This window comes from Xyrauchen texanus, chromosome 8 (assembly GCF_025860055.1).
Source record: "Xyrauchen texanus isolate HMW12.3.18 chromosome 8, RBS_HiC_50CHRs, whole genome shotgun sequence".
NCBI lineage: Eukaryota > Metazoa > Chordata > Actinopteri > Cypriniformes > Catostomidae > Xyrauchen > Xyrauchen texanus.
The window spans coordinates 28,995,300-29,020,791 of record NC_068283.1 but is presented as its reverse complement, the minus strand read 5'-3'; the positions used below and the strand labels follow the sequence as shown (position 1 = coordinate 29,020,791).

Here is a 25,492-nt window from a genome sequence, read left to right as displayed (position 1 = left end):
GGGGTATTGAGATTCAGCTGGCGCTTTAATTCCTCTTCAGATTCTGAAGAATAGAAGAGAGAAACTAAATACAAGTAACAACAAACCAACAAAAATATCTCACACAAAAATAACTACTTCTTTGTCAGTCACCACTGTAGATGTTAGTGGTTATCAGAATATTTTGTAACAGGAACTGTAATACACACATCTATGTTTCCAGCAGTGCAACAAATATTTTGACCAATATACTTAAAATAAAGATACGTTTAGGGGGTATAGCGTAGCTTGAAATGCCTACCAGCCAATTTTAATATCTGTGCTTTGTAGTATTGCCCCTGGTCCTCTGGCTGATTTCTTCCACAAAATATTATATTTTTTCTTGGTTTCAAAATCCTTGAGATCCTTTGGACAGAAGCCTTTTACGTAGTCCAAGGGCACTATCTGTCGGATGTTGTCGTCAATATACCGGACGTAGGCAAACATGCTAACATACAAGACAAATGACAATTAATAAAAACACATTTTATATCAATTAATTTGTATTAGCAACACAAAATTTCTTATTTGTGACCAAATATATAACATAACCAATAAACATGACAAAAAAGTCAAATAAAACAAAGATACAAATTAAATAAACAGTTCTTTAATTTGTTCAGGTAACTGTTAGGTTTATCTAACATTAGTATTTAAGTAGGCTGTAGGCCTGAAATAAATAAATAAATAAATAAACTGACATTGAATGATCAAATGCAAATAAATTAATGCATGCATTAACTATAGTTTAAGGCATCCAGTCAAAACGTGTGATTCTTTGTCTTTTATTGTTTAATTAACATTAACATTAACGTTAACGTTATTTGATAGAGAGCAGCATGTTTATTAGGCTGCTGTCGACCTAATGCACGGATAACATATCGGAATGTTTCAACTGTTTACGTTCACTTAAGGCATATCCTCAATCAACTGTATTTACGTTACGTGAATAAGTTAACCTTACTGGGCAAGACATTGACTGTTAAATTAATTCGGTAACGTAGGCTACTTTCATGCTTGTCTGTGTCAGCCTTTAATTAAGTTACTTTTGTATTATTACTATCAACAGACTTAACTTACGTGGTATGTTAATAAGCAGTCAAGTTACTTACTAACAATGTTGATACATAACGTTACATTCCAAGACAGAAACGATTTAACGTTAGCAGAAAATCTCTATTGACCGACACATTTAATTCAATACTCAAATCGTCCATCCTTTCCAGCAGTTTCCATCCTTTTAGGATAACTTATTGAGTCCACTTTGTCTCATTTTAAATGGCTATACATATTTTTTTACTAACTTACGACAACATAACCATAATTATCTGCATAGCTGGCACTGAGGTAATGTTAGCACCGGATAAATAGTGCTAACGTTACACAGCCCGGTACGAAAGTCTAACGTTACCTCAATACTGACATAAAGTAGTAAAGACAGAGAAAAGGTATAAAATATGGACAGAAAATAAATATTGCATCGAAAATAACAGGAAAGAAAAGTATTAATGACACTAACTTACCTGACAGAAAAAGTTGGGTGGTTTCGCTAGTGAACGGGCAGATCAGTTTACCGTTATTTCAGTTGGCACTCTGTCACGCGCAAGCCAAGCTCCGCCCCCTTTTTACATGATAAGAACTCAACAACTCGTCTCGAGCATCATTATTTATTTTTTTGGACAAATATGCGTAGAAATAGGCAAAAATATAAGCTATACTTGGAACCTCAAAGTAAGGCAAAGATACCTCGCCAGACACTGTGTCGACATGACAGGCCAAGTGTTGATGTTGATGTTGACGAGGAAGAGAGCCAAACAGCCAATGAAACAGGTAAATTAACGTTAGACTATCGAGCTTATCCAGTAGGATTGTCCCGATTATTTGAATAAATTTGATTATTAAAAAAGAAAAGGAAAAACTTTAGTACATACGGCGGAGGTGATCCAGCAAAGTCTGACATTCTTACTGAATAATAACTTTTGATTTTTAATAGACAAATAAATAAAAACCCAGAGAAAAGGAGAAGAATTCTCATCGGATATATCAAAATAAAAGTCCTCACACAACGTATACCTGTTAAATAAAAGTATTAACAGTGAAACAGATGAGATAGTGGTCAGTTTCATATTTCTTTGTCATTTTATTTTTTTGTAGAGCCTATTTTAAAAGGTTATTTACATTATAAACTTTAAGAAAGCATTTTGAATAGCTTGTAGCAGTGTGCTGTATATTGTTTTGTCCCAGACTACATGCATGCAGTCTTACTGGGGGTTTCAAGACAGGTTACTAGACTCCTGGTTGATACTACTTCATCCACCCAGCCATATTATGTAGGCAGCCCTGCCACTTTGAGAGAGATCGATGCTAGAATTGTTGGTATCCAACCTCCACACCTGATTACTCGACTGCCTAGAGGGTTGTCAGATAGGGTGCACTGGAAAGCCTCAGAGTGGCGATCCTGGCTCCTGTTCTACAGCCTACCATGTCTTGAAGGATTTGTTCCCAAAAAGTACCTGCAACATCTTGGCCTACTTGTATCAGCCATTTATCTGCTACTGAAGAATGAACTAAAACCTTGTGAAATCAACAGAGCTGAGATCTTGTTGCTTGACTTCATGTTCAGGTTTCAGATTTTATATGGCGAGTCACAGATGACATTTAACATTCACCTTCTCAGTCATCTTGCCAAGTCAGTCAAGTTGTGGGGCCCATTGTGGACACATTCTGCATTTCCTTTCAAAACGCAAATGGCAAACTCCTGACTTTGGTAAAAGGAAGTGGCTAATCAGATAGTTACCAAGTTTCTTCTGTTTAGATCAATTCCTTACTTCTCATCCAAGTACACGGTGAAAGAAGAGGTGTTACGGTTCTGTTCTGATTTGAACAAGTACCCAAGGATCCAAAATGCTGTCAAATGTGACAATACTACGCTACTTGACAATGGGAGCGTGCATATTGTTACACAGGAAGAACGGGCTGCCTTCTGTGCCTCTAGCGTGTGCATACCTGATGAAGTTGTAGTGCACAAACGTATGATCAAAGGAGGTCTGGTGTATAGTAGCAGAGACTACACTCAATCTCAGAGACGAGATGAAAGCTATGTGAAACTAACAGATGGAACATGTGGGGTAATCGATAAAATTATTTCTTTCTCTTCCACGGATGATCACATAGCATTATTATTAACAACATTTAAGGTAGCTGCAGTATTTCCACTACCACAACCTTGTGGTTTTGTTCCACACATTTCCATTGTGCAACGCTGGGAATCATCCAAGACAGAATTAGTTCCTGTTAGTTGCCTTCAGGGTAAATGCATGTGTATCAAAGTGGAAGACAAACTATACATTTGCAGTTTTCCAAACATTTTTGAGAGGGACTAGAACAAACCCTTGCCAGACGTGTGTGCGTGCGTGTGTGTGTGTGTGTGTGTGTGTGTGTGTGTGTGTGTGTGTGTGTGTGATTCGCTCCTTTTTATCTTGATCTTTGATTTAAAGCAACCTGATGTAAGTGTTTTAAATAACTAGTTCTATTATACCACGGAGCCTAAACATGAACTTAATAAAGTTAATGTCCACAGTAATATCATGCATTATGTGTATTATTTAAATAATTTAAATGACCTCCTTCTGTATACCTGTCTGATTGTATTTTTTTCTTTCTACAAGCCTGCTAAATTGAAGTTTGAACAGAGAGTTTCTCTATTAGTGTAAGTGTAACCGGTGGGCCAAGCCTGGCTGATGTGCAGCCATGCAGATAGCTTAGTGACACCAGTTAGAAGACACTAATAACCTCTGCGTTGTGTAGATTTGGAGTTGCGTGGACAATCAGAAACGGAGCAGCAGGCATTCATTCGCTCCTGATACAACACACAAACAAGCAGACTCTTTGAGTGAATTGCCCTTATTGTTCTTTCTCTCATGCGCTTACAAGGCAAAAGGACAGTGGAGACTGAATTTGCGGCGTAATTTGTGGGTGAGACATGTCGCCACAACTTTTTGCCTGGGTCGATATTGTCCCCACCACTGTTACAAATGTATCAGAGACGAATGAAACCATAGTTGACAAGCAGAGTTAAATAAGAGGCGATCTGGCGCTGGAATGTGTTGTTTTTGAAATCATGCAGAAGCAAGCCTAGTAGATGTAAAGATGAAACTATCATAGTAAACATGAGTTCGATGTCGATAAATTAAACTTAATGTGCTATTGAAATTGGTTTCTGGATATCGTAATGTTATCGCACACACACACACACACACAACGTTTATTTATGTAATTTTTAAATCTATTTTGTTGTTGCAATAATTGTAAAAAAAAATCAGCATCTAGCCTATAATTATGTGTATGTGTATATTAAATCATTATCATCAAACCAAAGAAAACACTACATTTATTGGAGTCGTAATGGTTCATACTGGTGTTCAGTAGATACTTGTAACCTATAAGTTGCCAAAGGTGTTCTATTGGTCCTTAATGGTATCCAATAGAAAAAACATGCCACCAATAGAAGAAAGCAAACTACCAATAGAGACTTGCTAGGACCATTACAGTTTCCATTAAAACCAATACAGAAAAATAGACAAAACATGCCACCAATAGGAGAAAGCAAATTACCAATAGAGACCTACTAGGACCATTACAGTTTCCATTAAAACCAATACAGTTCCCTATATAACCAATAAAACCATTAGCAATTCTGTAATGGTTTCTATTGTTTTTTTCAGCAGGGATGATGTCACCCACATTTGGGTACCCGTAACATTAAATCCCTGGGAGGACTCGGAGTATTTCAAATTCCTCAGCATGCCTTTTTCAAACAATCCAAAATGGCCAACTTCCTTTTTGGCAGAGCCTATGACTGTCAGCGCGAAAGTTGTCCGGCTTGATGAGATCTATATGTGTACAAAGTTTGGTGACTGTACCTCAAAAGGGATGTGCATTTACAAATTTACAAAGTCTTACCTTACTAGCCAAGTAAATTATTCTAGTTTCAAGCACAAATCTTTTTTTTTTAACTAAGGTAACTGAGGTTCATGCTTAACACATTATCTTGGGTAAAGAAACATTTAAATTATAATACATTCTCTAAAGAGAATTCTCTAAGTCTTAATATATTTCACAATACAAAATCTTTCACAATATTGCATCTGAAATAGATGTATCATTTTTAAGGCTGTTTAGATGTTTAGACATACTTACAGATTAAGAAGTAATACTTTACAATGAGATTGTATTTGTTAACATTAGTAAATGCATTAGGTGTCATGAACTAATAATTAATTTTTTTTTATAATTTTGTACAATTTTAATTAATGACAAGACAATTGTTAAATTTTGGTTCATGTTTATTTCATAATGAAATAACTAATGTTAGCAGTATGCCTTTTCATTTTAAGAATGTAATAATATATGTTGAAAATTGCATTAACTACGATTAATTATGTAAATGTATTGTTTATTTTTAGTTCATGTTAAAGGAGTAGTTCACCCAAAAATGAGAATTCTTTCATCATTTGCTCAAACTCATGCCATTTCAGATGTGTATGGCTTTCTTTCTTCTGCAAAACACATATGTATATTTTTAGAAGAATATCTCATTTGTTGGTGCATACCATACAAGTAAATGGTGGCTAGAATTTTGAAGCTCCAAAAAGTATATAAAGACAGTGTAAAAGTAATCATATTATAAAGCTCCACCTTTCACCAGTCCTGAACAGTAGGTGGTGATGTGCAATAAGAATTCAAATGGCCAAAAAACAAAAGAAGAAGAATGTGGAAGTCAAAGTGAAATTTGAAATTTATACTAAAAAAGGAATTAAATATTTAACTGTTCCCTTATCAAAAGCTTCACATAATGCTGCGTTGCTTCAGCCCTTTGGGAACGTCTTTTAGGAGTGACCAGCTGTGAATATGTGTCCAACGCGTCAATAAAATTGACCAGAATTTATAGCATCTGTTGGTAACATCATCAGAATGCACCAGTAACAGGGCTATAAATAGATGTGTCACAGGTGCATCGTCAGGTCTTTTGTCTTCAGACCACTCTGTGATGTGTTGTGCTTCTCAAGGCTCTCAAACTCTGTATTTTCCTCTGATAGGAGTTAGCTTTGTCAGGCAGTGTGCAGAAATATTTTTTCTTCTTTTTCTTCTATCACTTAAGTGTGAAAGTCAAAGAGAAAATGAGTGATAAACAAAGCAAACGTTGTGTGTTTCCCTGTTTACAAATTTGATTTGTTTGTTTGGGGGAAGAGCATGCTGCTCTTGCGTTAGAGCAATGCAGGTGTGAGCATTGAGAGCTGCTCACTGTGAAGATGCTGCGCACTCGTCTTGCTTATTTCCAAGAGCCAGCCCCCACCATTTCGTTGTGGGGCTCACGTATGGATCTGGCTGAGGAGCGAGAGACGGTTCGTCCCTATCACTCGCTCTCTCTCTCCAGATCCAACCGGTCCCTCGCATGATCTCAAAGCGCGCCTTGGGGCCTCTTCAGTTCATGAGAGGGATCTCTGAGCATTCGTCGCGTAATAATAAAGTGGTTGAATAATAAATTGCTTGAGGTAATTACTCGTGTGGTGGCCAGACTACAGCCGCATGAACAAGAGACCCCCAAACAATCAAAATTAGAGGATAGATTTCTGTCTGGTTGCCGGGGAGAGGGAACTCAAAGTCAGCCTCTCCCCTTCTTTGATGATCTCCATGACGAGTTGACTCATTCATGGAAGACACCTTGTACTTCCCGTGTCTTTGTGCCCTCAACGTTGACATATTCGACTATCGTGGGTGCTAAGGTGCATACAACGATGCCACAGGTAGAAGAGATGCTCACGGGCTATCTCTCACCTGGTACGGCATCATCATTAAAAGGATCAACTCTCCACACAAAGCCGTGTAGGACCACCTCAACCCTTGTGGGGAAGGCTTATCAAGCTGCAGGTCAGGCTGGTGATGCTCTACACACCATGGCGGTGTTACAAGCGTACCAGGCTGATCTACTGAAGGACCTGAGTGCGGGGAGTACTATCGACGAGGAAACGTTTTCAGAGCTTCGTCGAGCCACAGATTTAACTCTCCGTGCGACCAAGCAGATGGCTCACGCTATCGGCCGTTCAATGGCTGCTTTGGTCAGCATGGAGAGGCATCTGTGGCTAAATCTTTCGGGTACTAAGGATAAGGACAGAGTTTCCTCCTTAATGCCCCTCTATGAATAGTCATTACCAGGTTTCGGGAGGTAAAAAGTCTTTGTTTAATTCCTTCCTCACCGCACTCAGAGAGAGGGGCTGCCGTCCACCCAGCTTCACCCCGGTCCTTCTAGGTCCAAAAGCAGAGTGTGGCGAGTCACGCTCCCCCTCGCAAAGAGTCCTGATGGTCTTGTGCCCAGCCTTGTGGGGGTAGATCTTGTGCCCAGCCCTGTGGCTGGCCATGACACCTTTGCCATCCTTCGAGTTTCAATGGCGTGGTTCCCACTAACGTGAAACCGGAACAAACACATTTACTGTCACAAGAGCTGCAATATCCTCAGGTCAGAGGGGCCATAGAACATGTTCCCCTTCTAGGTAAAGAGTCAGGTTAGTACAGCAAATACTTCCTGGTTCCCAAGAAGGATGAGGGATTGTGTCCGATCTTAGGTCTTTGAGGCTTGAACTGTTTGTTCAAGGAACTCAAGTTCAAGATTTTAACTGTCAGAAGGGTCGTGTCACAAATACAACATTGGTTAATGATGATCGATCTCATAGACACATTTAAATTTTGCCACAAAACAGGCAGTTCCTGAGGTTCGCATTTGGGGGTGAAGCTTTCCAATATTGGGTTCTTCCATTCGGCCTTATCACCTCGCACATTTACAAAGTGCATGGATGTAGTACAGGCTCCATTACGATTCCAGGGCAAACACATTTTGAATTATATAGATGACTGGCTGATTCTAGCACAGTCACGAGAACTGGCATTACAGCACAGAAATATTGTCTTAGCTCACCTGGTTGTTTCGGTGTTGAAAGTCAACGTCAAGAAAAGCATTTTCTCCTACCCAGAGAATGACGTATTTAGGGATCATATGAAATTTGTTCATGATGCGGGCATAGCTATCTCCTGCTACAATCGAGACCATTCATACGCTGAGCAAAGTCAGGCTAGGTCAAACATTTTTTACTTAGGTCTCATGGCATTTGCATCCTCGGTGATTCCTATGCGCCATCTGCATATGAGACTGTTTCAGTTGTGGCTCAAAGCCATGGGATTTCACCCAAGGACCAATCCCCGAAGGCAGATGAGGGTTATGCGCCGCAAGCTATGTACCCTTTCCATGTGGTTCTCTGCTCCTCGCTTTGGGTCCCACTCTAGGTGCGACTTGCCATCGCAGATTGCTATTGACGGACACCTCCCTGTCAGGCTGGGGAGCTGTCTTAAGTGGTCGTCCAGCTCAAGGGGAATAGGAGGCCCATCAGCTTGATTGGCACATCAACTGTGTCGAAGTTGATGGCTGTATTTCTGGCCCTGAAATACTTCCTCCAGCATTTGAGAGGCTGCCATTTCCTGGTGCGAGTGGACAACACAGTGACAGTCTCTTACAGAAACCATCAAGGAGGTCTACAGTCTGGCACAACAGATTCTCCTTTGGGCCCAGGGCAAGCTCCTGCCACTCGGAGCAGTACATATCCCTGGATGCCTGAATGTGGGAGCGGACTTATTTTCCAGACAAAAAATACAGATGGGAGAATGGAAACTCCACCCCGAGGTAGTGAACCAAATCTAGCTAAGATTTTACAAAGCATAAGTAGACCTCTTCACCTCCTAACAAACGCAATGTCCCATCTACTTTTCTCTGAGCCATCCAGCCCCCCCTGGGTCTGGACGCAATGGCACATGCATGGCCCAAAATGTGCCTGTATGTATTCACTCCGGTTGAAAAGATTTTATAGTTTGTATGTTCATGCCACCTCTTCCGTCCTTGAGTCAACATCACAAGCTCATGTCTGAGACCTCTCGCGCTCTTGTGAGCACACACAACACAACTGCAAGTGGTCCAGACACCCACAGTGCGGTGGCGTGGGTATTCTCGTTCCCAAAGTGCTGAACCAGCGCAGCATTAAGTGCCGCTTTTGATAAGGGAACGTCTCAGGTTACTTTGCTGTAACCCTTGTTCCCTGAAAAAGCGGAACGAGATGCTGTGCTTCATTGCAACATTGAGGATGTCCAGGACTGCTCTTCAGACAAAAGTCCTGATGATGCACCTGTGGCGCATCTATTTATAGCCCTGCTACTGGCACATTCTGATGATGTCTCCAACAGAGTCTATAAATTCTAGTCAATTTTATTGTGTTGCACACATATTCACAGCTGGTCACTCCTAAAAGACGTTCCCAAAACGCTGAATCAGCACAGCATCTCGTTCCGCTTTTTCAGGGAACAAGTGTTTCAGCAAAGTAACCCAAGACGGTTCTCATCTACATATCATATCACTTCTGAAGACATGGATTTAACCACTGGAGTCATATGGATTGCTTGTATGCTATCTTTATATGCTTTTTAAGCTTCAAAGTTCTGGCCACCATTCACTTGCATTGTCAGGACCTACAGAGTTGAGATATTCTTAAAAAAAAAAAATTGTGTGCTCTACAGGAGAAATAAAGTCATACACATCTGGGATATCATAACGGTGAGTAAATGATGAGAGAATTTAACATTTTTGGATGAACAATCCCTTTAACTGATGATGTGTTAGCAAACAGAATAAATCCTTATTTTAAAGTGTTACCAATTAATAAATAATTTTTTTGCTGTGCTATTTCGCAAAGACCTGTTTCACTGAATTTGATCTATCTCTGCTGAAGGTATAATTGGATATTGGGAAAATCTGGTGATTTGTACAGCACCTCACCACTATCAGGATTGGCTTGAGGCAGCTGTGAGGAAGAGTATGATGAGGGAGTAGCGAGCGCAGGCTGGCAGATTTCCACAACAGGAACACTCTCATACACTGCTCTCTGCTCTCTGATCAAATTCCATTTGCTGTTCTGGTCAGTTGCACAGTATCAGAGAGCATGACAAATATTAATCTCCTGTTCCTGTCAGAGCACAGCTCCCATTGCATCCTTGAATAATTCAACAGCTACAATGCAACATTGGCAACAGAAAATAGGACCGAAAGGGCTTATTTTGTTGATCAATATATATATATATATATATATATATATATATATATATATATATATATATTTATTTATTTATTTTATTTTTATTTTTCACTGCACACTATTGTCAATGTAATGACAACATGATCACTGGTATGCATGCCCTGCAGCCACAGGTGCCAGTGCTGATTTCAAGATGATTGGCTCTCCAGCTAGAAAAGTCACCTTTTCAACCAGCTTATGAACACAATGTTAACATCAGATTCTGAGGAGTACATACCTTGGTGAGAGCACCTTATCTGTGACCTGAGGCAGGTGAGGTCAAATGTCAACTATTGTCCAGCCAACAAGCCTGACATAACCAGCACTGCACTAGATATAATTGCCTGCTTCAGTGGTTGTCTGCAGATCAGAGCAGGTCAGCAGAGCTGTCTTCTACAGCTGTCATGCAGGCATTCTGCTCACAGATATTTGCCAGTTTGTAAGCATTCATTTCAATCTGCTCTCTGGCTATTCTACAATATGTAAATCCAGATTCCTCTGGGTTTTTATACTAACAGGGGTTTGTCAGCATAATTTGGCCCAGCAAATATGAAAATAATTAAAATAAATAAATACTGATAAAAACATATGCAAAGGTCAGAGCTGTGGCACAGTTGGTACTGTGTGTGCTAGATCTATTGTGCTCATAGGGCTGGACTGCAACTTAAAAAGTCTATAATAATTTTATGCAAGTTTGTTTATTCCATGTAATTTTAGGCTGCATTGGTTATAAATATCCATTACAAAATCTGCTTTATTTTATAATTATCTAAATCATTCTGATTAACATGGATATGTAATATTAAAAGGCCTTGGTCATGACCTTGGAGGCATTGCTCGATAACCTCTTGGTTATTTCTTTGATGTGGGAAAGTAATTCTGAGCTAGGATTAAATGCTTCCCACTTTTTTGAGAAGTGTTCCAGTCAATTGCAACATGCAGGAAATTGAAAGTTTATGAGTAATTTACTGCTGCAGCAGCTGTGTTTGCTAGCTCTCTGACATTTGCTGTTTAACTGTGATGTGTGCACAAACGGCCGTATCAAAAGGTCTAATATATTTTGCATAAACACATTCCATATATAGCAATTTGTTTAAAAGCTGCAAAGATCTTTTGTTTAAATTCTAGGAACCTTGAGAATCTTTTAAGAAAAAATCGAAGTCTGTATTGAGCTTCAAAGCAGTCTTTCATGTATGAAGTACACAATTTATAGAAAGATAATTTGAAATCTGGTCTTAGTTCAGACCCTTGAGTCCAAGTTAAACAAGGTTTTACTGTGTGGGATTATGGTGTAAATAAGTACATTTATAAGTATATAAAAGCTAAAAACAAATTACAAGCTAAAAACAAAAATAAGCCACAATAAAAATTAAGCCACATCACAGTGAAATTAAGCCACAGCAGAGAAAAATTATCAAAAAAGATCAGGCTTAATTTTGTGTTTTGGCCAGGGCGCGTGCACAGACATTTTGGGTGGCAGGGGTTCAAGTGGAAAAAAGGACACTTCTCATAATTATTTATTTAAAAAATATTGTCATCAACTAAATGTTAAATGTATTAACACAACTCTGACTTCCTTACTTTAATTCCCTGACACTCACACAATTTAACAGATTTCTTCTAAATAATCAGTTCACACAGAGACTATGGTCTTCTTTAGTATTCACTAAGTTTATCACAAGAGCAGGCAACAGCAAAGGAAACTCAATGTGCATGTTTTCTATGCTACTAGTTTCAAGTATATATTTCTAACAAATGACTTCACCAAGGAGAGGGACATAATGTCACTAATAATTTTACACAAGGCAATAAATCGTTTGAATTATTTTGGTGTTATTGGAATACACCATATGCTTTATAGGTGATATGCTTTAGAAATTTTGTTTATCCTATTCACCTGCAGTGCCCTGTCAAATGTATGCAAATTAGCGCATTTTAATTAGTTCATGCCTAATTTGCATATCAATGTGGCAATTGTGATGATGTTACTAGACATACATTTTTACTGTATTACCTGTAGTGTCTCCATTAAGTACAGTACATTAGCCTGTATGGCCATGATATATTGCCTTAGCTAAACTTAAGCTAACTTAATTACATTAGCTGGTAGGTCATGAGTCATGCCTGTTAGCAAGACACAAGTTAACTATGTTTGTCTTTTGGATAATTAGCTGTAAAGTCCAGGCACTGGTAGCTTATTCTTTTGTTCTTCACCACTCACCTCCACACAAGCCAAGAAAAACACAACTGGAATAGGAGCTGGTAGGGGCTGCTGTCTGCCTGTCTGTGTGTGTGTGTGTGTGTGTGTGTGTGTGTGTGTGTGTGTGTGTGTGTGTGTGTGTGTGTGTGTGTGTGTGTGTGTGTGTGTGTGTGTGTGTGTGTGTGTGTGTGTGTGTGTGTCTGTGTGTGTCTGATGTGCCGATGTGTGCTGCACTGCTGCACAGAGATGCAGAGGGAGAGAGAGAGAGAGAGAGAGAGAGAGAGGGAGGGAGGGCATTGGAACTCGACAAAGTCTCATCTCCCAACCTGATATTTAGATTTTTTATTCAATATATTTGTCTGACAGGGAAGCTGTGTGCAAACAGGAATTAATATTTTAGTTTTGCTGGTTGTGGCTTATTTCCATTTTGCTGTTGCTTATCTGTTGTGCTGTAGATTAATTTGTTGTGTTGTGTCTTAAATATTGTTGTGCTGTGTCTTAAATATTGTTGTGCTGTGATTTTCCGTTGTGTTGTGGCTTCATTTCATTGTGTTGTGGATTAGTTTTGTTGTGTTTTTGTTTCATTTTATTGTGCCATGGCTTCTCTGTAATGTTGGGGTTTATTTTGGTATGTTGTGGCTGTTTCTATTGTGCTGTGGCTTAATTTCATTGTCCTGTGGTTTATTTCAGCTTTTATGTGTTTTGTTAATTTTGTTCTCCTGTGCACCCCTGGGCTGCCGTAGTCGATGGCATCTCTTCTACCAAAACCAAATCTATTTTTTATCCTCACAAATCCTGTACCACTTAAATGCTCACATGTATAGCTGACAATGCTAGCATCACGCAAACGAATCTAATCCCTTTACTGTCCATCTCCCAAATACATGAAATTGCACTTTTCAACTTCCAGAAATTGTTGTCCCTCAGAAACCCATGTAATTTGACAGAGGTGGTTAGCAGCGCAGTCAAGGACTCATTTCCCTACAAAAGCCCTGAAACTCTGCCTAAAGCCAGAACCTGTCTGGATAAGTATTAAAAGACTATGTGACATTAATCCTCAGCACACTACACTCATATGGCTAATGAGGGCCACGAAGGATCGCTGTTTGGCTCCTCTGCATGGAAGTTCAAATATAGAGTCTGGGAACTCAGTCACATGGCTACTCTCAGTCAGTCAGCTTGCACTTTTAATTGCCACATATCCTGTTTTTGATATAAATAAATATCTCTGTAAAATAAGCATAAAATCACAGTAGGCAGTAAGTAAAGATGAAAGGGTTTTTTACTCAACAATGGATTAAACCCCGTGAAGCTGTTCCTGATGTAAGACTATTGTTATATTGCTACATCTGAATATATTTGCATTGTTAGACTTTAGTTGTAAACATTTCAGACAGCAATTTTAAGTTTATAAAACAAACCAGTGTTAATAGAAACGTAATGTTATCTCATGTACTGTAAATTATTACAGTAAATAGTTTCAATTTTGACATTTTAGAAGACCTATGCACTTCGTGTTACATAAAGCATTTAGTAAATATGACATGCATCTGAGAAGAGAAAACAAATTCAGTAAGGGTGCAGTACACCAGTGTTATTATGGTTTTAGATTTTTAATTGAATTTTATTTCAATGTTATATTCAATCGTATTTATTTTTTTGTCTGGTAGTTTTTTTTATATAGTTTTCTTTTTCTCAGTGTTTTGTAGTTTAGTTTTATTTTTAGTATTTTTTTATGGCTGCCAAAGCTGAGCGTATACTGGCGTAATTTAAAAAGTCTAACATTATGTTTCTCAGGGCAGCCTTGAGTTACCTCTAGTTGTATTTTGAAGTTTAATGTGGACTGTAAATGTTGCACATTTTATAATATAGGGTGAATATGTGTAAAGTGACAACGGACATTTAAGCTTGATCCACATTGTATCCATATGTATTTCCTTACATGATTATAAATTTTTGGTTCACCCAAAAATGAAAATCCTCTCATCATGTTCTCACCCTTCTCGCATCCCAGATGTGTATGACTTTCTTTCTTCTGCTGAACACTAATAAAGATTTTTAGTAGAATATTTCAGCTCTGTTATTGTTGTTCAGATTCATACAATGTAAGTCAAAAGGGGACATCACTTTGAAGATCCAAAAAGCACATACAGTAAAGGCAGCAAAAAAGTAATCCATAAGACTCCAGTGGTTAATTCCATGCCTACAGAAGTTACATGATACCTGTGGGTGAGAAAGAAACAGACCAATATTTAAGTCCTTTTTTACTGTAAATCTTGACATTAGCTGTCTCCTTGGCAATCATGATTTCAAGCTTGATTATATTTCCCAGCGCCATGTAGCACTCTTTGGACTCAATCAAGCCTGAAATAATGATCGGTCCTGTAGACTGCAATTGCAAAATGTGCAGTGAAAAATGTGTTACATGTTGGTCTATTCTCACCTAAAACAGATTAGATTACTTCAGAAGACATTGGATAAACCACTTATAGATAACTTTTATGCTGCATTTATGTACTTTTTGGAGCATCCGAGTTTTGGACCTTGTTGACATGCATTGTATGTACCTACAGAGCTGAAATATTCTTCTAAAATTATTTGTTTGAGTTCAGCGGAAGAGAGAAAGTCATACACATCTGGAATGGCATGGGGGTGAATAAATGATGGGTGAACTATCCCTAAAATGAAATGTGTAAAAAAGCAGAGGGTTTGATGTTGCAGGGGTTGAGGAGGCTGATTGCCCCTTTAGTGAGCCGCCGGCGCCCCCCATTTACATGGTGCCTCTATGCGTTTCATATATGTTTATTGCGCCTCTGGTTAGATAGATAGATAGATAGACAGACAGACAGACAGACAGAGAGACAGATAGATAGACAGACAGACAGATAGACAGACAGACAGATAGACAGACAGAGAAACAGATAGATAGACAGACAAACAGACAGATAGATAGACAGACAGACAGAGAGACAGATATATAGATGGACAGACAGACAGATAGATAGACAGACAGCGAGACAGACAGACAGATAGACAGACAGAGAGACAGATAGATAGACAGAGAAACAGACAGATAGATAGACAGACAGATATATATAGATAGACAGACAGCGAGACAGACAGACAGATAGATAGACAGACAGACAGACAGACAGACAGACAGACAGACAGATAGATAGATAGATAGATAGATAGATAGATAGATAGATAGATAGATAGATAGATAGATAGATAGATAGATAGATAGATAGATAGATAGATAAACACATTGTCGATGAATACGTGTTATGTACAGCCTTAGTTTTGAACAATCAGCTAAAAAAATAAATCCCGTAGAGGAAATCCCTTCCTCGTCTCTCATGACTACGATAAGAACCCAACAGTAGCCTAGCTTTGGGGCCACAAAGTTCCCCATTTTCAAACAACTCCTTGCGGGCAAAAAGGCTTTAACGACGGGGCACTACTTGCCTATTCCAGGTGTAGCCGCGGGGTGGGGTGAAGGGTGGGGATTTAGTTTACCCACCACTCTCTTTGTGAGGGGGCAGGACTCGGAGTGAGGAGGAGGTTTATCGGATGGTCCGCTCTAAGTCCGTATTGATAGTGAATCAAGCGTTCTGCTGTTAGCCCTCAGATGAAACTCCACAAACATTTCATCTTTTGTGTTGCATCATAAACAATCAAAAACGGTCGGATAAGCTTTGGGTGGTTTGAAGCTCTTAGGCTTTGTGTTGATTACGCAAAGTTAATTTCGTGATTGCGTGCCATTGAGGCTGGAAGTTTTCCCTGTACAGAAAGTCAGGATGTCTGAAATCTCTGTGAATGACCATCTGGAGGGCATTTTGTCTGATTTTGAGGGTAAGCGTGAGCATTCATTCATTCATGCAAAATAATAATAATAATAATAATAATATACAAAGCTGAGGAAAAATCGGTTAATTATTATTTTTTAAATAGATTACATCTGTATCTAGAGTTAATAAAGATGATGTATCTTCAAGTAGCTATTTTCTTTGACTTTTTATGGCAGACGCGACTAACTATGGTCGCACTTGTTGCATTGAGTTTCAGAATTATGTAGTCATATATGTTTAAACACTCAGTCAAGAAGGTGTTTCTTTTCCCATAAAAGTTTTTGACTGCTGATTAACTTTCTGCGTGGACGATAATTAAGCTTTATTTTGTAACCCCAATTCCGAAAAATTTTGGACAGCATGAAAAATGCTAATACAAAAAAAAAAAAAGAGTGATTTATAAATTATATTCACCCTTTGCTAAATTGAAAGCAATACAACTACACATTATATGATGTTTTTACTTTTGAATTTAATTGTTCTGTATTTTTTTATTTATGTACAGTAATTTCAAATCAGTGGATTGCAACATGCTCCAAAAAAGTTGATGCAGGGCAATTTAAGACTAATATCAATTTGAGGAGTTGATATAACAAGGTGATGTGAAATAGGAGATGTTAAACTGGTGAGGCAATTGTGTCATAGTACTATACTGTATGGAGCCTCCAAAAACAGCCGTGTCCTTCAAGAGCAAGGGTCATTCAAGACTTGTCAATTTGCCAACAGATGCTTCATCAAATAATCCACCACTCTGAGAACAATGTTCCCCAAAGACAAATTGGTAGGATTTTGTGCATTTTACCCTCTACAGTACACAATATAGTTAAAAGATTCAAGGAATCTGGTCAAATCTCTGTGCGTAAAGGGCAAGACGAAAAACACTTCTGAATGTGTGTGATCTCTGATCCCTCAGATGTCACTCTCTTAAAAAATGGCATTCATCTGTAATGGATATCATGAACATGGGCTTGGGATTACTTTAGTAAACGTTTGTTAGCCAACACCATTTGTTGCTGCATCTACAGATACAAGATTTTACTATGTAAAGGAGAAGCCCTACATAAACACTGTCCAGAAGCGCTGCTGACTTCTTTGGGCTCGGTCTCATCTTAGATGGAAAGCAGAACAGTGGAACAGCCTTCGTGTTATCTAGGCCAAAGAGGAAAAGGACCATCCAAGCTGTTATTAGCATCAGTTCCAAAAGCCAGTGTCTGTATGGCCCGGGGGGGTGGGGGGGGGGGGGGTAACTCGCACATCTGTGAGAACACTATGAATGCAGACAGATATGTAAAAACTTTTGAGCAACATATACTGCCATCCAGCACCGTCTTTTACAGGGACATCCCTGCATTTTCCAGCAGGACAACTTTAAATCACATACTGACCGGATTACAAGTATAATGGCTGTGTAGGCAGAGAGTGTGGGTGCTAGACTGGACTGCCTGCAGTCCTGACCTGTCTCCAATTGAGAATGTGTGGCGCATTATTAAGCACACCATCCTGCAACGAAGACCCTGTACAATTGTGCAGCTAAAGACATACATAATGGATGAATGGGGGAAAATTCCACTTTCTAAACTTAACAAACTTATGTCTTCAGTGCCCAAATGCTTAATAAAAGTTATTAGAAGAATTGGTGATGTTTGAATTTGGTAAAAAGTGTGTTGCAATCATCTGATTTGACATTACTGTACAGTAAAAAAACAACAATGAAATTCACAGGGTAAGACATCATATAGTGTGTAGCTGTAGTGCTTTCAATATAGCAAAGTTTGAATAAAATGTACAAATCACAAATTTTTGTTTATATTAGCATTTTCATACTGTCCCAACTTTTTTGGAATTGGGTTTAGAATAAAGCAGTACTTTGACCGCCTGGAGTGGGAGAACCCTTCCATCCACCGGAATGGCGGGGATGACCTGCCAGCAGCCTGGGTCAGAAGGGCACAGATTTAATTGTTAGAATAGCTGAATAGAATATTAGAATAGCAGTACTTTGTGAAGAGTAATAATAATAATAACTTTATTTATATAGTGTCTTTTGACAATTTAGCACAAAGTGTATCGCAAAAAAATTTATCATTCTTTTTGGACAATAAAGTGTAAAGGCAAACCATAACTATAGCTAATGGATGAGTAGAGGTAAGTTGAAATTGCACAGCTAAATTGATTTGGCTGAAGTGGTTAGTGATGTGGTCAGCAAATTTATGTTTTTAGTAATATAACTCTTTCTAACTCCATTAATTGTCATTAATCACTCCATATGATATGTTTGAAAGAGAGATATTTTCCACAATTCCAAAGTCAATTGACTAAATCATATTTCATCTTATTAAATATAGGGACTTAGAATTTATTTATGCTTAATTCATTTTCATACATTCTATGCGACTCCCAAAAGTTGGCTGTACAAACTTGTTCAGTGCAGTGAAAGTTGTGCAGTTCCACAGCTAGAGTGTGAACATTCCACTGGTATTTGAAGAACTGTCACCACAACCTTCACCACAGATGCATCCAGTATTGAATTTGCACACATTTCTGAGTATGGGAGGCACCTTTTCCAACAGATCTGTCATGGACAGACAACAGCAGGGACTGGAAAACAATAGCTTCTCATTCACAACCGTTCAGTATTTAGACAGGTGCTGATGTTAAGAGGAAAAACAAATTAGTTCGAGCACTCAGAATAAAGCGGCATCTATTATTACATTCATACACTAGTGGAGGCCATTGTCAGCTAAATACTGTCTGAGGAAGCGTTGTTGCTGCCTTTGTGAAGTTGTGGACATCCTGAGTGGCTTGTCTGGTAGATACGTCTGCAGAAACTCATTCTTGAGTGGCAAAGCTGTGGCAATTATATGTAATGACAGGGAAGACTAAGTTGCCATTTCCTAAGTAGTAAACAAACATGTTCATTGGGTGTGTCTTAGAGAGTAGTGGCCTGTATCATGTAGCCGGTTTCCAGTAGGATGGATTAATAGGATACCTGCAAAAAATAATAGTTTTTAAAATATTAAAAGCTGAAGATTGCTATGGAAAGGGATGAATGCCAACCAAACCCCTTCTTTCTTTCATGGACTAGAAATTAACATACAGTATTTTACTTGAAGTTATAATAATTAGGGATGCACCGATCCAATACCTGGATCGGTATCAGCTCCGATACTGAAGCTTTTAGACGGATCGTGTAGTAGTCCGAAGAGCCAGATCCAAATCTGATACTGTGTGTTAGTCATGTTCATTAATGTCAAGCTCCAAAAATGACATAAAAGAACCATAAAAACACCATTAAAGTACTTCATATGATTCATGCATTTTATTCAAAGCCACTTGAAAACACGTGATAGCTCTGTGAATCACAAAAGGCTATTCCATTGTCTAAAAAGTGGGCAGCTCTGGCTCAGGTGGTAGAGCGGGTTGGCCACCAATCGCTGGGTTGGTGGTTCAATTCCTTTGGGCAAGACACTGAACCCCAAGTTGCTCGCAATGCCAGGATAGCACCTTGCAGAGCAGCCATTGGTGTGTGAATGTGTGTGTGTGTGAATGGGTGAATGAGATGCAGTGTAAAGTGCTTTGAATACCGCTAAGGTTAAAAAGGCGCTATATAGTGTAGACCATTTAAAAACACTTTTTGATAGACTAAGTGGTAGATTTTGAAAAAGGTAAATACATTTAAAGAGAGCATTCATCTTTATAGGCTCTATTAGTTTTGTAATCAAAAGTAGCCTACATTTATTGTAAAGTTTTGAATGATATATAATATTTCAATTCAAATAAATATACAAGCTTTTTTATTTGAAATAAATTGAAGCTTTAAAATGAATAAGCCTGTATTTTCTTGTTGTGGGCCTATATAAATTAACTTACGCATTGATATACCAGCTGTTTTAAATATTTTTGATCACATTAAGAAATTGTTTGCAGCAGTCCCCTTGAGCTCTCGCTGTCTCTTCTTGTTGTGTAAAAGTTTTGAATTGCTTAATATTTTTAGAGTTACCCCTTGTACTCTGTAGATCATGTGTTTTAAGGCTTCATGATTTCATGCTTAACTCTTGAGCAGTGTAAATGCATTTATATTTTTTCTATATATATTTTTAAAAAAAAATCTTTTGCACAGTTTAAATATATTTAAATTCTTATTTTCATAATAATCAGCTTTCAGCACAGTCTCTGCGAGAAGTGAATCATGTTCTCTCACACGATTGTGTGCTGCGTGTAATCTAATCGTAAAGCCAGGACTGAAGCCTGAGTTGATAGAGAAAGTTGATGAGCTGCATCATGGTACCAAATAAGGCTGATTGGATTGGTATGATTTTGTCAACCTGAAACCATTCCTGAAACCTTGAGTTCGTTCAGTGACCTTTATGATACAGGCCTCTGAAAAAATTAAAAGACCCCATATAGGAGTCCCCATTGTCGGTTCTTCTGTTTTTGCCATTCCTTGTAAAAATCTAGTGGCTGCAAACTTGCCGCATATTTGCTACTCATTATTTTCAGATGCAAATGAGCTTTGCGGCAAACTCTTCATTGTCGCCAAAGGTGTGCTGCAGGTTCACCACTACCGGTTTGGCAATTTTTTTCTAGTTTGCCAGAACTCTAGATTTTGTCAGAGTTAAAAGTTTAACCTGGGTGAGTACTTTGACTGGACACTAGCTTAAATTGGATTTATCCAAAGGATGGAACCATCATCGTCCATGTCCCTTTGAGGGTGGATGTGTTGAAAAGCAGTTTCGTTGTTGGCCTTGCTCACTACATTAAGCGTTGTTTTCTATAAGATTTATGCCCAAACCATGTGATTCCTTGTAAAAGATGCCACAAGAGAGACATTACATTCTTTCGGCTTCACTTCTAACTGGCCAATTGGGTGATTTTCCAAAAAGAGACCAGTGTGCTTCCATGTGCTTGAGTGAAGATATACAGAACCCTTGTTCATTCTGAGGAAATCGGCTGGCTCTTGGATGCTGGGCTGAAATGTTGTGGGACGTATAGTGAGATCCATGTTTCTTTCATATGGGCGTTTGTGGTCAAGTCGTTGTGAAATTGTGAAGGGTCATTCACGTCTTATCAGTGGAAGTTTAATTGTAGACTTGTAGACTTTTGTGATCCATGGAGATGACTGTTGAGTTAATGACGACGGATGCAATTTTATTTAAATGAGAATGTGTGGAAATGAAGGAAATGGTGAAAAGAATCAGCCTCCAACATCCTGTTGTGTAATCTGAGACAGCCATTAGACTCTTAGACAGCATATGCTGTATATGCAAAATTTTTTCATCTGGTCAGCTGGTGACCCTGTCTGCCGGCAGGTCATCCCCGTCGTTCTGGTTGATGGAAGGGGTCTCCCCCTCCCCTGGCGGCGGTTCTCCCACTCCAGGCGGTCAGCCAGGAGCACCTCCTCCCCTCGCAGGCCGTTCCTCCGTCCCCCGGCTGGTCCGCTGGGGTGGTTGGTAGTGGTGAGGGCACTACTACGGCGCATCCCTCCTCCTTCCCGGGTTTCGGCACCAGTGTAACACAGTTCAACGGGAAGGAGGATGCGAGAATCGGCTTGACAATATAAATTATAGTTTAATAATCTTAACCAAAATGACAAAAACACACAGGTGTCGGGCAGCTGCCCGTAAGTCTCTCTCACCTGAACTGCGGTCTCTGATCGCCCTTATATTTCTCGGGCTTGATTAGCCTGATTAGGGGCCGGGTGTGCAGAATCATGGTCCGGCTTGATTTTTAGAACACATGCTAAAACCGGTACTTTTTAAGCATATTTGTCCTTTGATTAACCGCTCACACAAGAGAGGACTCAAATGGCTTCTTTACCACATCCGTGCAATATGTGATTATAATGAAAGATTATTAATATAATTTTTTTTATCAACAACTGACTGTAAAGAACAGAAAAGGTATTAAAAGAGACAAAGGCAAAGGGCAGGGCTGGATTGGTAATCTGGCATACCGGGCATTTTCCCGTCGGGCCAACACACTTTGGGGCCGATCAGGGGCGGACTGGCCATTGGGAGATCCAGGACTAAGCTGAAATGAGCCACCACATTATGCAGAACAGGCCACAAAACTGCGCCACGATATGCAGAAGGGGGCAGCAATATGTAGAAAAGGACAGCTGCACTCCTTCTAGTTACACCCCTGTGCAGCGGTATACTGACAATTCTACCCAGCCCTTTTAGGACCGACAGCCTCAGTTACCATTTACTTTCACTGCATGAAAAAAAGGTGTAATGAAAACAGGTGGTTGGTGACTGAACCTGACATTTTTAGGTGAACAATCTCTTTTTTTTTGCACTTTTTTGTGTATAATTTCACACCACATAACACAAAAATGTGACCTTGAACTTCTACTCTATTAAGAACCATTTAAAGCATCACTCACCACTTCAACTTCTGATGTTCTTCAGAGATGGTATATGTTCCTCCTGGCTCAGCAAATACCTCTTCATCATAAAATCTGTTCAAACTTATATAACATATGTTACCCAGTTTCTGGACAAAATCTAAAAGCAAACTGCTATGCACACAATTTATAGAGTTGTTAAAAACACGTTTAAATTAGTAGGATTTATTATAATTTTTCTTGAGATTACTGAAGTGAAAAATAAAATAAAAACATGTTCCAGACAGTGCATTTTGACAGAAGTTTGTCACTTCGCTGTTACTTCAACCATACATATATAATTTATGACAGGGCTAGTTGGGGGGTAATTACAGTAAGTTGCCTCATTTTGCCTTGGCTTGGCTGCCTTTCAGAGACCTATGCACAAATAACTCTTCTAAATCTGCCATGTGGTTTTCTCACAAAACATTGATTGGAACTTTACTAATCTAGAATATTAAGGTGTTAGCTAATGGTAGTCTATGGAGGCAATGGATGTTTAGTAATTTAAGTTTATGGATTTTTTCTATCTAATCTTATAAGGTTGTTTGATTATCTTGCCTTGTTCAAACAACAGATCCACCCACTTATGACTCGTTTGGCAAGAGAGTCCAGCAGTAATCTACCTGTTTGTTCCCCGTAGCCCAATTTTTTGAATCTGTCGGGGACTTTAATGTGCAGTCCTCGTTCTGCGACCAAAGATTTCTTAGATACTGTATTTGTAATAAGACAGATATATGATTCTGAACAGAGCAGCCAAGTTGTAATTAGAAAGACATAGGAATCTGGGGGAATAAAACATCACTTTTTGCAATGTGGCTTAGACATGTTTCTATATAATTTCCTGACAGTTGATCCCACACATTGAGTCTATATGAACCGAAGCCCATCAAATACCATTATCCGCCGTTATTTCTTATTTTTCATGTGTGTTTAACCTTAATCCCCCATTTGGAACATTAGATGCTGACTCTTAAATGCAAGTCAATGCATACTGCTGTTAAATAATACATTCAATTATACTAGACTAGGATGATAGAGGGGCTAATATCAGTGATCCAAAAGCACATTAGAAAGTATTTGTTACTATGTGAAAGTTTTCCATGGCCCCCAGGGGTGTTAACATGAGGCCTTATTCGCATCAATGCAATGCTGAAAATGGCAGCTCGGTATTCATGTTCCAGATGTGTCTTAGCAGGGGAGGCTGAGCAGTGTCTGAGCTATGTGCTTTGGGTGGTGTTTGAGGGGTCGTCTGAGAATACCTGTGAGGAATGTGTGGTGGGGAAACCATAACAGGCCCATACTTGCACCCCCACTTGCCTGGCCTTCAGTGTACTTTCCTCCAAGGAACACCTCTAAAACTTTCCCCTCTCAAGACCATCAGATAGTGAAAGAAGTCCTTTATGATAGGGGACATGTTTATGGTTATTTAATTTGAACATCTGAATATCTTTATGAGGAAATATTACCCTGCTGAAAAATTAATCAGCCTCAGTCAGCCAAAGGAGCTGATATCCCAGCCTGGTTAGAGTGGTCTTTTGGTTAGTTTTAGAGTTTCCCCCCTTTTCAGCTAATCAGGCTGTGAAAGCATCTTGGCCATGCTCGGAGATCAGCTTTAGGTTTGCTGGTCTTACCAGTTTTTCTGTCATCATTTATTCATAAACACGTTGTTCAAAAAACGTATTACATTCTTTCTTCTGTGGAACAAAAATGAGAAGTTATGTATGCTTGTCTCATTCACCATTGACTTTCATTGCATCTTTTTCAATTCAATGAAAGTGACATTTTTGTATTCCTCAAAAGAAAGAAAGTCATACAGGCATCGAACAACATGAGGGTGAGTAAATTATCTATTTTTTATTTTTGGGTCAACTATCCCTTAAAGATGTTTTATTTCAACAGGTTAGATTCAGACAACAGCATGATCATGTGCTCTTCTATAATTCTGTGACTGTAATGGTGTCCCCTTGACCTTCCCTGCCTTTTTCGTTGACGACCTCCAATGCAACTGTCCACAGGCCTAAATTTGTTTGCCTTGCAGCCCCTAACCATAAACCTTGGGTTCAAAGTCACATGGCAACTAGTGTTGTAAACTCATGTAATGCTTGATCGTGCATCTATGTGAGCTTACAGTTCACTTGAGGGGATCACTCTTTGATTCTCTCCTCATGTGGCTTCCTTTAGATTGAGGAAACTGACAAATATATGGGACCGTTCACTCCGAATGTGTCCTTGCGCAAAAAATAGCTAAATGCAGCAGCTACGAATAGATCAGAATGCAGGTGTTTCGAGACATATTTTTAACAGTTGTACTGTAGTTATTTTTAATTTCACACATCTTTAAAACACAGGGCTCCTGCACGAGACACTAAAAAACAGTGATATGCAGCCAAAGATATCTGTCTATCACATGTTTACATAGGAAAACACTTAGAGAAACAGCGCAGATGGTGGTGTTTAGTAAGGAAGTACAAATACTTAATTACTGTACTTATGTACAGTAATGTACATGCAAAAATGCATGCAAATCAGCGATAGTGATGTGCAGTGGCGGTGCTGGCTTTTGGTGCCCTAGGTGAGATCCGACGTGGCGCCCCCCTTTAAAAAAGAAAATATGTATTTTATGATGGTAACAACTTTTTATTTTTTACAGAACTATGCTTTTAACACAAAATATATAAAAGGGTTTGTTCTCCCAAAAATGTTTATTCTATCATCATATAATCACCCTCATGACGTCCCAGATGTGTATGACATTCTTTCGAAAAATATCCCAGCTTTGTAGGTCCATACAATGCAAGTAAATTTTGGATTGGACAAAAATCACTTAAAGGTAGCATAATAGTAGTTATAAGACTCCAGTGGATAAATC

The 25,492-nt window shown here is 38.9% G+C and overlaps 1 protein-coding gene and 1 long non-coding RNA gene across 3 annotated transcripts in view; one reads left to right on the top strand and one right to left on the bottom strand.

Annotated features, from left to right (window-relative positions):
* The window catches only part of LOC127647275 (neuronal-specific septin-3-like), a 134,272-nt gene that overhangs the window by 24,903 nt on the left and 83,877 nt on the right, over positions 1 to 25,492 (top strand). The window contains exon 1 of one of the 2 annotated variants that reach the window (XM_052131423.1): positions 15,987 to 16,242. The exons of the other annotated variant lie outside the window; for it this stretch is intronic. Within the exon in view, the coding sequence (XP_051987383.1) occupies positions 16,188 to 16,242 (55 nt within the window). The 5' untranslated portion in view covers positions 15,987 to 16,187. Of the gene's footprint in view, positions 1 to 15,986; positions 16,243 to 25,492 lie in introns of those variants that run through there. 2 annotated transcript variants of the gene reach the window in all.
* On the bottom strand, positions 22 to 1,587 carry LOC127647281 (uncharacterized). The gene is made up of 3 exons (XR_007971035.1): positions 1,542 to 1,587; positions 281 to 466; positions 22 to 43 (listed from the first exon to the last, which is right to left on the bottom strand). It is a non-coding gene; the product is annotated as an uncharacterized LOC127647281 (long non-coding RNA).